General features: G+C 42.4%; 1 protein-coding gene across 1 annotated transcript; it reads right to left on the bottom strand.

Annotated features, from left to right (window-relative positions):
- Positions 1–2,804: 2,804 nt before the first annotated feature.
- Positions 2,805–12,604, bottom strand: tbc1d13 (TBC1 domain family, member 13). The gene is made up of 12 exons (XM_028025538.1): positions 12,443–12,604; positions 10,958–11,031; positions 10,845–10,885; positions 10,573–10,634; positions 10,046–10,145; positions 9,786–9,868; positions 9,542–9,701; positions 8,717–8,927; positions 8,479–8,642; positions 7,537–7,697; positions 7,393–7,450; positions 2,805–6,134 (listed from the first exon to the last, which is right to left on the bottom strand). Exons 1-12 carry the CDS (start codon positions 12,463–12,465, stop codon positions 6,069–6,071), a joined length of 1,203 nt encoding a protein of 400 aa, XP_027881339.1. The 5' UTR covers positions 12,466–12,604; the 3' UTR covers positions 2,805–6,068.
- Between the last annotated feature and the right edge of the window lie 57 nt (positions 12,605–12,661).

The raw sequence follows: 12,661 nt of genomic DNA on the forward strand, positions 1-12,661 counted from the left end.
GCGCGAAATGTCCTTATGTAAACAATAACATGCAGAGGGTCTATATTTGTACATCTGATTATGATTAAGTCAGAGCCTCACCAGCTATGACCTCACCATACGTCACTGGTACAAACTTTAAACTACTTTAATAAACTTAACTTAATGCACTGATGGCTAGGATCAATTATAATCTGACTGAATTAAAATGACTTCTGGGTTATTGGGGGGTTTGTTTGTTTTTATATTGATTGTTGGTCTCAGTGTTCAATTTTCTCAAGCACCAATTCACAACAAATGTCATCTCAATGCACTTTGAAGTTAAATCATTTTAGTTCAATCACATATATACCAATTGCTATTAGTTAACAGTACAATTAGCTCTGTTCATTAAAAAAAGAGTTTCAAGTTTGTACCAAAGGAAACCCAGCAGAATGAATGGAGTCATGACTGTCAGCATTCACTCCACCTGGCCAGCAGGGGGCGACAGCAAATCGTTTCCGCTGAGTCATTGACTTTACAGCAATCCCTCACACTGAGCATGCATGTAGCGACAGTGGAGAGGAAGAACTCCCCTGTAACAGGAGGAAACCTCCAGCAGAACCAGAACCGGGCTCAGAACCAGCAGCCATCGACCACGACTGACTAGAGCCGAGAGAAAACAGAGCAGAGACACAACAGGTCAGCTGGTCAGGAGATCTTTCTACGTTCATGGAGGTGAGAAGTTAACAGCAGGAGAGGGAGAACAGGTAGGTGATGGCAGCATCATGCCAGTTGATGCCCGCCTCCAGGAAGGAACCAGCCAATCAGAACACCGGACCAGAGGGAGCTTCTATGGAGAGAAAAATAACAAAACAAAAGGAGAAATAATGTAGTAGAAATAAGTTATCTAAACCTGCAGCAACATAAATACAGAGATAGAGCAGGATAACCTAGACCTGTCAAATATTGGAAAAAGAAAACCCATTCTCAATGATCAATAAACATTAAAATCTAACAAATATTTAACACTGAAACTGGAAGATATTTGAAATATCCAAAATGAAACAAAATGGATTATGAAGTTTCTAAACAACGTCCATTGTTGGGTGAACGATGAAGACTTTTCTGTCCATCGCTGGCGGACGATGAAGGTGAAATCAGACAAAAAGATCATGGAGGAGGATTCCTGAAGGACGACAGAACAGGTTCAGGTTTCAGGTCAAACCTTTAACAGCTCAGAATGAAACAGTCACTTTTCAAAACTCACTTGTAAATATCACTTAAAGAGCAAAAGGAGTTTTCCTGAAGAATGCAGCATTTCTTAAAGACTCCTGAGAAAGTTTGGAGTCAGAATGGAGAACTGGATCAGGAAGGTTCTGCCTTACCTGTTCACCTGGGAACACTTTCAGGACTTCCTCCAGAAAACACACTGAGCCCGATGATACGGTCACTAAGGTCATCCATCAGCATTGGATGGATGACCGCTCGCTTAGTTTTCACACCTCGACCCCACATGACCCTTCGGTTGCTCACAGATCAGAGAATCACAGATCTGTTCTGGTCGTTGGACCCAAGACCAGAACACCTACCTTTCATATATCCTACCGTGTTTTCCTGCGTTGAGCATCATGGATCGATTGGATCGACTGCTTCATTCTTTACCAATTTTCTTGAACTCATCCAGTGACTTCAAAGCCTTGAGGCGTGGCTACAGGAAGTAGCAAACCACATTTCCTGCCATTGGGTTCAGAGTCCAGACATAGCGGCCATCTTGATATCCACATTTCCTGCCTTTCTGAAGCCATCTGGTGTCTTCAGAGTCCATCACAACAAAAACTGTTGAATGTCTTCTGTATCTTTGTCATCTATATACCATGTGGTGTCGACCTTAAACTCTCCATATGAGCTCAAAACCACCATACATCACTACAGACAAACTGGGAATGCATGTGGTGACAGTAGAGAGGAAAAACTTCCCTTTAACAGGAAGACTCCTCCAGCAGAACCTCCTCCAGTGGCTCAGTAAGAGACCAACTGTCACGACCCCGGGGATTAGAAAGGACAGAGCAGAGACAGAAAGAGAAGAGCTGCTCCAGGAGTGTTTCTGAAGGAGAAAACAGTTTAGTAGAAAATCCTTTAGCAGATTTTTATCTGTGAGGAAAAAAAGTTTGGTTCAACAAAAGGTCAGCCTGTAGCTTAGTCTACGAGAGAAACTGGGTTAAAAACACTTAAAGACCCAGTGGGTCATCTGTAGAAGGAAAACATGTTAATCTGAAACCTGCGAACAAAAGATGAATTAGTGTGAACATTACCTCTGTGACCTCTGACCTGCAGCTCCAGCTGATCTCTTCGTCGTCCAGATGAAATGAAATCGCATGAAGCCGCGCTTTACTTCGACTCAAAAATAAATTTGTTCTGACGTTCTACTCAGTACTTGAGTAACTTTTTATCAAATACTTTTTTACTCAAGTAATTTCTTGGACGGATAAGTTTTACTTTTACTGGAGTAAAAACATGTTGAAGTTGTTTTACTCTGTTTGTGGGAACTCTTCCTCCTCTCCTCCACCTGGTGTGAACGTCCTGAAAGCAGATTGGACTTTAATTCAGTTTGAGTGAAACTGGTAAATGGCCGACCGGCCTAAGTTTACATGTTATTTAACACTTTACATGTTACAAAATAAATTATTTTAAAGAACTAAATTAATTAGTCACACATTTCTGTCATTGTTTATTTTAATTCACATAAGCAAACATGTAAAAACTATTTATATACAATTATTTTAAACACTGGAGAATATTACAAAAAATGTCATTTGAGTTTACAAAATGTAAAATCATGCAAATAACAAAAAGACAAGTTTTATTCAACAATCCAACAGAAAAGCATCAGGAGAAATAAATAGACATTAAACTGATGAGGACGTTGTTGGTAACAATCCCTCAAAGTAAAAACCTTTGTGCACTTTAGACACTTTCAGTTTGTTTTGGTCTGAATGTGGAGCTTTGTAACTTCATCTGTTGGTGATTTAAACTCAACAACGTTACAGAAACTTTTCCTGAAAGGTTTGATCATCAGGAGGGAAAAATGACAAAAGCTTCAAATTTCTCCCAAAAACCAGCAGCAGATCCTGAAAACGGGACCAGAAACCAGCAAATTCTGAGTCTTTGGTGTTTGGATCAAAGCTGGACGACAGAACCAGAACCGACTCTGGTTTCCATGTAAGTAAACTTCATTTGTTTTGTTCCAAAGGGCTCTAATAACCTCAGATGTTCAGTCAATATAAGCCAACATTAATTTAGAGATTTTCTCAACATGATTAATCAGTTTTCATCCTGATCCAGTTCGGTCGGGATGTCGTTGTTCTTTCTGGTATCTGAGCATCAAACCAAACCAGATGAGGTTCAGATGATGGAGTTTATACATTCTGCCCAAGTGGAGCCATCTAGTGGCTCAGTTTTAGATTGCACTTTAATCCACAGGATCCTTTCAGAGAAACTGTTTGCAGCAGAAACTGGAAAATACCCAGAATTTTGTACAGTTGGGCTCAGAAATGTTCCTGTAATACGCCGTTATGATGCATCGCATGTAAAGAGCTTAAAGATCCTCCTTCAGTAGATAAATGTCTGATGATGCATTTAGTGTCATAAAAGCAGTAAAACCTTTACTGTGGCGCTTTCTAAATAATAAACAGTGACTTCATGGTTTGGAAGATAAAAACACTTTTGGCTCATTTGGCAAGAAAAAAAAAGGTTTTGTTGTTTTGTTTTTGTTTAGGAGGGAGAAAAAATCAGATTTATATCCTGGATTTTAAAGAAATGTTTATAAACACTCAGTTCTTAATGAGATGATCAACATAAGAGCCCAAGGTTTTATTCTTAATGCCCAATCTAAAACCAAACCCTCATAACTTCCAGATTGTTCCTATAAATCGTTCAAAGTGGTTTGGATCAACAAGTTCTCCAGTTTTTGTGTTTCTTCACTCATTTCCAGAGAACTTTTTTAACTCAGACTCAAATAATCCAGAAAAATCATATAAACTTAAAGCATGATGTCAGCGTAGCGTCAACCCAATGAGCAAACATGATTAAAATGTTTCTTCACTGTGTAAATACACAGAGACTCCTTGTTAGCAGCTAGCATGGCTAACGGTAGTTAGCACCATAACAATTTGTTCAGGTAAAACCAACTCAACATGTGGTAGACATCAGAGACCAGAGAGTTTATCCCCTAGAGAAAGTCTTGATCGGGACTGAAGGAGATTCTAGATGTGACCTCATGATGCTAATGTGCTACAAACTAATAAATGATTTAGGCTCAAAAACACAAACATAAAATGCAACAGAAAAAACCTGCAAAGACAAAAATAAATCAATCAACAAACCTCTTACTCCCACAGAAAATGCTGCAAATTGTAAAAAAGAGCAAAAGCTGCAACCTAACTCACTAAACAGAAGTCCTCCTCGCCAGCAGGGGGAGTCTGGAGTTGGTAATATAAACATGTTGATACGCTGTGGTTATATAATAATGTAATATACTCTGAAAAAGTCGTGAAGTGAAACACACCCTCTCTTTCTTCCTCCAGCTTTCTTCTAGTCGGCTCCCCCTTGTGGTCTGGAGGACTTCTGTTTGATGAAACAAGTTTGCAGCGTTTTCCATTTTGGTTCGTTTCCTTATGAAATTTAACCTGCCTTTTGTTTCTATGCTTTGCTTCCTCCAGATGATCTGGACTCTTTAGAACAGATCACTTCCTGTTTCCTCTGTTGACATTTGAAAATTTACACAATCACTCATGTTTGGCTGTGACGTACGTAATGCATCAGTTCAATGATATGAAGTTTACCAGAAATGTTCTGCCCTGTAAACAATCATCCTCCACTGGGAAGAGGGAAGAGCCGATCTGAACGAGGCTGTTAATAATTCAACATCTGTAAGTCGGTTCTGACCATGAACTGACCGGCTTCCTTCACTTCCTCTGCTGCCGTCGCAGAAACTACAGATGGACTATGACTCTAAAGCAGATTAGAAAATCAACATTTTTGTTCAGAACTTCTTCTGTTCACTGATTGGCCTGAATTTTTTCTGGAGAAATCCAAATCAATGGGAGGAATCCCAGACTCAGCAGTGAAGAGAGTTGAGAATTGAGTGGAAGGCAACAGACAGCCTACTGTTTCCTGTGACTGCAGCCATTTTGGTTTGCATTCAGGTTTTTGGCATTTGCAGCACATTTTCACCCGTCAGTCACCAAACTTCACTGGAGAATCGATTCTTCAAGGTCTGACATGTCTAAGGTGTAAAATCTGGACTGAGACCATCAGGAATTCTGGAGAACCGTTGATTCAAACCAGTAAAAGATCTCAGGAACATCTGGATCACAGGAAGTGGGTGGTTTAAAACCTTTGCACAATACTGACCAGAGGTTTCCTGTTTACTTGGGTTTGAACTGAAATCTGTTCTCTGAGCACCAGCAGAAAAACTGTAAAGGCTCCAGAGACGATTCATACCAGACAGAACTTCACCAGATATTAGTCTGTACCCGGAACCAAAAACCAGATCCAGAACCGAACCAGAACTGGACCCAGAACCATGGGCTAAAGGTGAAAAACATGCAGCATGGCGGTCCATCTGGTCTCATAGTGAAGTCCAAACTCTGGTTCTGAGTATCTGGTACCTGCTGCTGGTTCTGGACCTTCAGAAAGTCTCTGACCAGAAATCCTGGAGGTTCTGTTGAGCTGAAGAACCGGTTCTACTGAATCCGTCCCGGAGAAGCAGAAACAGAACCGAATGTTCTCCTGTAGAGAAGTTAAACACTGACAGGAAATGGACCTGGTCACTTCCTGCTCCATAAAGGCCCAAAAGTTTCTGACATTAGAAAAACGAAGCAACGCCTCAGAAGATCTGCGATATTCGCTGGACTCTCCTCCAGCAGTCGTCATGGCAACCGGCTCTGTAGTGTTGAATCGTTTTGGCTCCTCCTCCTCCAGATGATCAATAAAACGATATTTTCTGATCAGTTCGTAGGGAAGAAGAGGATTGTTGCCATGACGGATGATGAAGCAGGTTTGACCTTTGACCTGGCTCTCAGTCTGACCTCCTACCTTCGTCCAGGTTAGCAGTTCTCCTGCAGCTCTTTGGCCCTGGTCAGGATGAGGTGGACGTCTGAGATCGGATAATCCTGCAGAAAGAAAAGATTTTAACTTCAGTAAATAAACCAGAAATTAAGAAACTGATCCGGGTCAGAAAACCTAAATATGAAACAATGAGACCAGAAAATCTGCTGTTTATTTTATTGAGATGTTTAATTAAAACATCATCTCAGTTTAAAATGTTTGATTTTAAAGTTTGAAATCAACACAAACAATAAATTAACTGAAAGTAACAAATAAACTTTAGAAGATTCAGGAAGGTTTTAACATTTAATTCACATTTTGGATAAATTAGGATTTTTAAATTTAACTGGTTCTAGAATGAACTTTAAGATTTGAATTCAACAAATGATACAGCAGTTTGTGGCATTTAATTGTCAGATGGAACATTTCTTCAAAGTAAATAGTTTTAACTCTTAAAACAATTTCTCCTGATCAGAAAACCAACCTGGTTCTGAACTTGGAGTCTTGATGTTTACATTTCAGCAACGAGGCGATTCAGTCATTTATGACATAATAATAATTATTAAACTACATATTTTAATTAGATTTAGTCAAATATCAAAATAACCAAGAATAACCAGAACAAAGTTCCAGTTATTAATCAAATGAACTAACCAGCTGGTTTTAGTCTAGGTTTAAAGGAACTCAGTGTTTCGGCTGTTTTTCAGTTTACTGGAAGTTTGTTCCAGATTTGCAGTGAATAGAATCTGAATGCTGCTTCTCTCCGTCTGGTTCTGGTGGCAGAGCAGAACCAGAACCAGACGACCTGAGAGATCTGGAAGGTTGCTATGACAACAGCAGCAGATCGTTAATCCTGGAAATGTTCTTCAGCTGAATCTCTGTCAGATATGGAGACAAAAACGTTTGATAGTCATATAGAAGGCTGATTTTAGAACCGTCTTTATGTGGCTCTGAAGGTTAAGGTCAGAGGTCAGCCTGATCTCTGGTTTCCAGATGGATGAAGTGAAGCTGTGTGTTGACTCTAGAATTATAAATCTAGATCTATAACTTTAGATCGTTCCTCTTTAATAATTTCAGTTTCAGTTCAGAAAGTTTTGCAGATCCACACATTTATCTGTTGTCAGCATCTGATCAGTGATTGGATGGGGTCACAGGTCACCTGGTGACTAATACTTTTTGTTATAACCTGACATTAAATAGGAGGTTTCCTAGGACGGAGCCCTGGGGAACCCCACATGAGACGTCTGTTGGTTCGTTCCTGTTTTTTCTGCTCTTTAAAGTTTTAATTTGGTTTTAATTATTAAATGACAGCAGTGGACGTACCTGCAGCAGCCTCATGTTGGTGGTGAAGTCTCCGGACAGCAAGCTGTCCCGGATCAGTCTGGACAGGAGGACAGAGAGACGGGTCAGGGCTCAGCTACAGTAACGGGTCAGGACCAGAACCCATGCAGAACCTGGGAGCCTCACATGAGCATGGCGCAGCAGACCAGCAGCAGGAAGTGGAAGCGGTCCCGGTCGGAGAACAGGGAGTCCCAGATCCGGATGACGTCCGGCAGCAGGAACTCCTGGGACAGCAGCAGGGTGAGCCAGCGGAAGGTGAAGTACTGAGGCTTGATGTTCTGCTCCTCCTGTAGGACAGCACCAGAACCGGTAACGGGTCAGTTAACGGGTCAGAGTGAATAAAGAAACACTCCTGACCTCAGACTAAGTTACCAAGCTGATAACATGTTAGCATTGAGCTTCTAACGGTTTCACTAAACAGAATCTCTGCTGTCTCTGCTACAAACATCTACACTCAGCCTGGCAGGGCAAATAAAGCCTGGTGGCCGCCAGGCTGATAATCTACTGGAAACCCTGATTTAAACAGAAAGGAATGAAAAAATGACTAAATTTATTGGGGATTATTTCATTTTTGATTAAATAATTTCTATTTAAACTTTGTATTTAAATATAAATTAATGTAAACAGACTAAATGTATAAAAGTCAGATTTTTCCGGAGCGTTTCCAGACCAGATTGGTTTGCTCCTCCTCCTCAGCGGTGCGCTACCAGCTTGAGGAAGAGGAGCGCGGCGGTGCGTTACCAGTTTGAGGAAGAGGAGCACCCCTTTGAGGAAGAGGAGCGCAGCGGTGTGTTACCAGTTTGAGGAAGAGGAGAGCGGCGGTGCGTTACCAGTTTGAGGAAGAGGAGAGCGGCGGTGCGTTACCAGTTTGAGGAAGAGGAGAGCGGCGGTGCGTTACCAGTTTGAGGAAGAGGAGAGCGGCGGTGCGTTACCAGTTTGAGGAAGAGGAGAGCGGCGGTGCGTTACCAGTTTGAGGAAGAGGAGAGCGGCGGTGCGTTACCAGTTTGAGGAAGAGGAGAGCGGCGGTGCGTTACCAGTTTGAGGAAGAGGAGAGCGGCGGTGCGTTACCAGTTTGAGGAAGAGCTCATGGTCCTTGTCGCGCAGCATGGCGTAGACGCTCTCCATCCTGCAGGTGATGCCGCACTGAGAGTCGTCCAGACTCTTGATGAAGTTGTCGCGGTTCTCTGACATCAGGTTGGTGAAGCAGAAGAAGGTGTCGGCCTCGGCGTGCTCTGCAGGACGGAGCACAGCGCCGTCAGAACCAGAACCAGAAACAGAACCAGTACCAGAAAACCTGAATCAGAACCTTTCCAGGAGCTGCTGGGGTCGGTGGCGAAGGTGTAGTAGATTGGCCCGACGATCTCGTTCATGCCCTGGACGTAAGCGATGCCCGGGTTCAGCTTGGCGTAGATGAAGAGGATCCGCTCCACCACCTCCCAGTGCGCCTCGCTGCCGCTGGGCAGAACCTCGTACTCATTGGACGGGTACAGGTTCAGAGACTTTCCTGGTGAGCTGACCTGGACGGCAGAACCAGAGAACCAGAGATTGGGTTCAGGAGGTCAGAGGTCAGAGGACCAGCGGGTCAGAACCAGGAGATCAAAGTTAGAGAAGAACCGGGTTCCACAAAAACTAAAAGAAAAAACTGGAATGTTCTGATCCAGTTCTCACATTTTTTATGTGATCATAATAATAATAATAATAATTTTTACAGCTGATCTTGAACATTTCTTCAAAGTTTCTCTCTCACATCAGAAGCAAAACTTATTTTATACCAACAGATATTGTTGGTATCTGAGGAAAGCAAATAAAAAGTAAATGATTTTATTGATCCATATTAATAAATACAACAAAACATAAGAAATAAAAAGAGCAACAACTAAAATTTTCACTTTGTCTGATTATAAGATTTGTATTTTAAATAAATGTATAGGTTCCTTTATTCGTCTTCTGTGTAAACTGGTTTATTTTTCACTTTATTCATAAATAAATACCACAAGAAATTTTAATAGTATTTAATAAATAAATAAAAATAAAAATGAAGGTTATTTAATATTAACTTATAATGAAAACCCTTCAGGTCTAATCTCTATTTTATTATAAATGCTGCCTGCGGCGCCCCCTGCTGACTCACGTTGGTGACTCCGCTCCGGTTCCGGTTCACGGTTTGGGCCTTCAGCGTGGTTTGCTCCACGCGGCGCCGCAGCGTCTCGTAGTCGTTCTGCGGGTCCAGGATCAGCTGGCACGGATAGTCGGTGGGCCGCTGGAAGAATGCCATGTCCGGGTACAGCCGCCTGCAGAACCAGAACCGACCTGGATCAGAACCAGTCTGGGTCTGGGTCCGGGTCCGGTCCAAGAGCCCGGGTTCGGGTTCTTACCTCACATCCTTGTCGATCTGCAGCAGAATCTCGTTATCCTTGAAGTACGTGTTCCAGCGGCTGTCCGGGTTCGGGTTCAGCGGCTGCAACGCCAAAAGACCCGGTTCTGACTGGACCGGTTCTGACAGACCCGACTGGTCCGGTCTACCAAAACCAGGTAGAACTGGTACAACTAACTGGTACCAGTTCTACTGATTATGCAATCTGGGCCTTGCAGAACCACCTGTCAGAATCAGAACCAGAACCGGGTCAGTACTTACGTGGTCCTCCAGCGTGACGTCGGCTCTGGACAGACCCAGGTTGGCCTTGGCGATACCGGGCTGGATGATCATCTCTCTGAGGAACTGGGAGTAAACCTCTCTGTGGAGACAGGACAGAGGATTGGACCGGACCGGACCAGAACTTTCCTCCTGAATGACAGGAAGAGGAGGTTCTGCTTCAGTAGATGAACCGGACCTCCAGGCCCGTTATGCAACAGGACTCAGAACCAGAGAAACGGGTCTCTCTGGTTCTGATGAAACAAGCAGCTAAAGTCCAAACAGAACAGCAGCTATTGATTATTACTGATCAATAATTTGGCTGATTGAGAATAATCAATTAATCATTAGAACAATTATTGGAACAAAAGGTGATCAACAGAATCTGGATCAGCTGAAGCTGAAATCAGCAGCAGAACCAGAGAACCTTCTTCTGTCCAGTGAGCAGCGCCGGAGTTAAACTCCGCCCCCTGCTGGCCGTTACAGGCATGGCAACCTGAAGTCCGGCCCAGTCGGCCCGGTTCTCCTACCTCTGCTTCTTCAGGAAGGAATCCCATAACGTCTGGTCCAGAGGCAGGTAGTTCAGCAGAATCTGGAGGATAAATGAACCGGGTCAGAACACGGCCGGTACTTTCCATCAGGACACAGAACTTATTACAATAAATACAACAGAGATACAGGAAGTTCTGGGCCGGTCCTGGTCTGATTCAGGACCGGTTCCAGGTTGGTTGTGGCCTGTTCCTGGCCCGGTTCTGGGCTGGTGTCTAAACCGGTTCTGGACCTTCCTGTGAGTGAAACTCACCTTCCAGCACAGCGAGCGCAGTCCTTCCTCATGAGGGATTCCTGAGGGAAACAACCAGAGTCAGATTGAACCAATCAGAGCACAGCGTCTACTGGCTGGAGGTCAAAGGTTACCGCTGAAGCTCAGCTCCCTCAGCGTCGTCAGGTTGATGCTTTCCTCTCCCAAAGCCGATTTGAACTCTTGGATCCTGAAGAAACCAGGAGGAAGTTTGAGGAACAGAGATAATCTGTTACCATGGTATCAGATTAAACATTTACAGAATAAACTAAGTAGCAGCAAATCAATCCTGGCTAAGGCTGGACATATTCTGGATAATAAATCACTTCATATTCTATATAACTCTCTGATTTAACATATTTAACATATTGTTCAGAGGTGTGGGGAATTAATTAAAACTCTTTACATCCACTGAGTTTCCTACAGAAACATTAGAATCATCCATAATGTTGGTTATTATGAGAACACAAACCTGATATTATTAAAATCTAAAACTCTGAAATTGAAGATCTGGTGGAATTTAAAATTGGCCAAATTCTGTTTAAGGCGTCTAATAAACTGCAGCCTGAGCTCATAGAGAGCAAGTTTTATGAAAGAGAAGGAGATAAAACTTCAACTCAAACTTCAGGATTCGTAGTTTAACAACAACAAGAAAGAGTTTTGAATTTCAATTCATGGGGTAAAATTATGGAACAAGTTAAATGAGGAGTTAAAACAAAGTCAGAATTTAATACAATTTAAAAGGAAATATAAGGAGGTCATTTTCACTAGATATAGAAATATGGCTGAGAGTTGGCACTAATGTGTTTCCATAAACCGAGGCTAACACATATGAGTGTGTGGGTATGGATGTATATGTTTAGACAAACCCAGATAAAATGGAAAATTAATGAACCAGTTTATTTTTAGTTTTGATTGGATTTATTAATGAGGGTCCATCTGAAAATATTGTCTGAGTTTATGGGGTCAGAGGTCATCAGTTTCTTTCTTCTTCCTGCTCCTTTTCCAGCATGTTAAGATAACTGTGGTACAAAAATATGTCTTTAGCATTCCTTGTTCTAGTGCATGATTTTATACTACTATCATGTTGGAAATAAAGTTTCATTTTATTTCATAATAATCTGACGTCAGAGTTCAGTATGGACGGACGGATGGACCGATGTTCCGATAATAGTATATCGATCATCTATTTTGCAGCCTAATGCCAACAAAAGCTTCAGAAATCTTTTTTAAAATAACCTGCAGCTGTTTATTTTTTAGCTGCTGTTTGCGCACTCGTGTTTGCTTTTGATGACGTCAGCAGCTGAAAGCAGTCAGCTGACCTGCTAACAGGGAGCTAACGTGGCTAAACAGACACAGCTAACTGACTCAAACCGTAAAAACGTTTTAAAACCCAATTAAATGGCTTAAAATGAGACAATATAAACGGACATGAAGCCTGATGTATTAATAACGGATCAGATTAAATTAATTGTGTGTTGAATGTGAAGTTAGCCTTTGTTTGGTTAGCGGGGCTGTTAGCTCCAGCTAATTGATTCTCTGCGGTCCAGCTGCGTTTTTCTCCGGCTGCCTCTGAGTCTCACCTGAGGAGGAGAACTCACCTGTTCTTGTAGGCAGTAGACATGTCTGGCAGGTGACGCTGCTTCCCTTTCAGCCTTTCTCCCAGAAACGGGAATGAATTATTGGACTCAGGGAAGTTAGCCTGCTGGAACTTCCGCCTTTTCAGCCAGCAGGCAGAGCTACGGCGGACGGCGAGGGACAAACAAGCACATGACGCCGCATTCATTTTGCGTCGGAATCTGGAGCATCGTGACGTCATA

This window comes from Xiphophorus couchianus, chromosome 8, assembly GCF_001444195.1.
Source record: "Xiphophorus couchianus chromosome 8, X_couchianus-1.0, whole genome shotgun sequence".
NCBI classification, from domain to species: Eukaryota; Metazoa; Chordata; class Actinopteri; order Cyprinodontiformes; family Poeciliidae; genus Xiphophorus; species Xiphophorus couchianus.

Coding starts and splice junctions, on each gene's coding strand:
- tbc1d13 (XM_028025538.1), bottom strand. CDS start 12,465: ATGTCTACTGCCTACAAGAACAG. Junction 10,886..10,957: donor GAGGGAGCTGAGCTTCAGCG/GTAACCTTTGAC, acceptor TGTTTCCCTCAG/GAATCCCTCATGAGGAAGGA. Junction 8,643..8,716: donor CCCCAGCAGCTCCTGGAAAG/GTTCTGATTCAG, acceptor TCCGTCCTGCAG/AGCACGCCGAGGCCGACACC.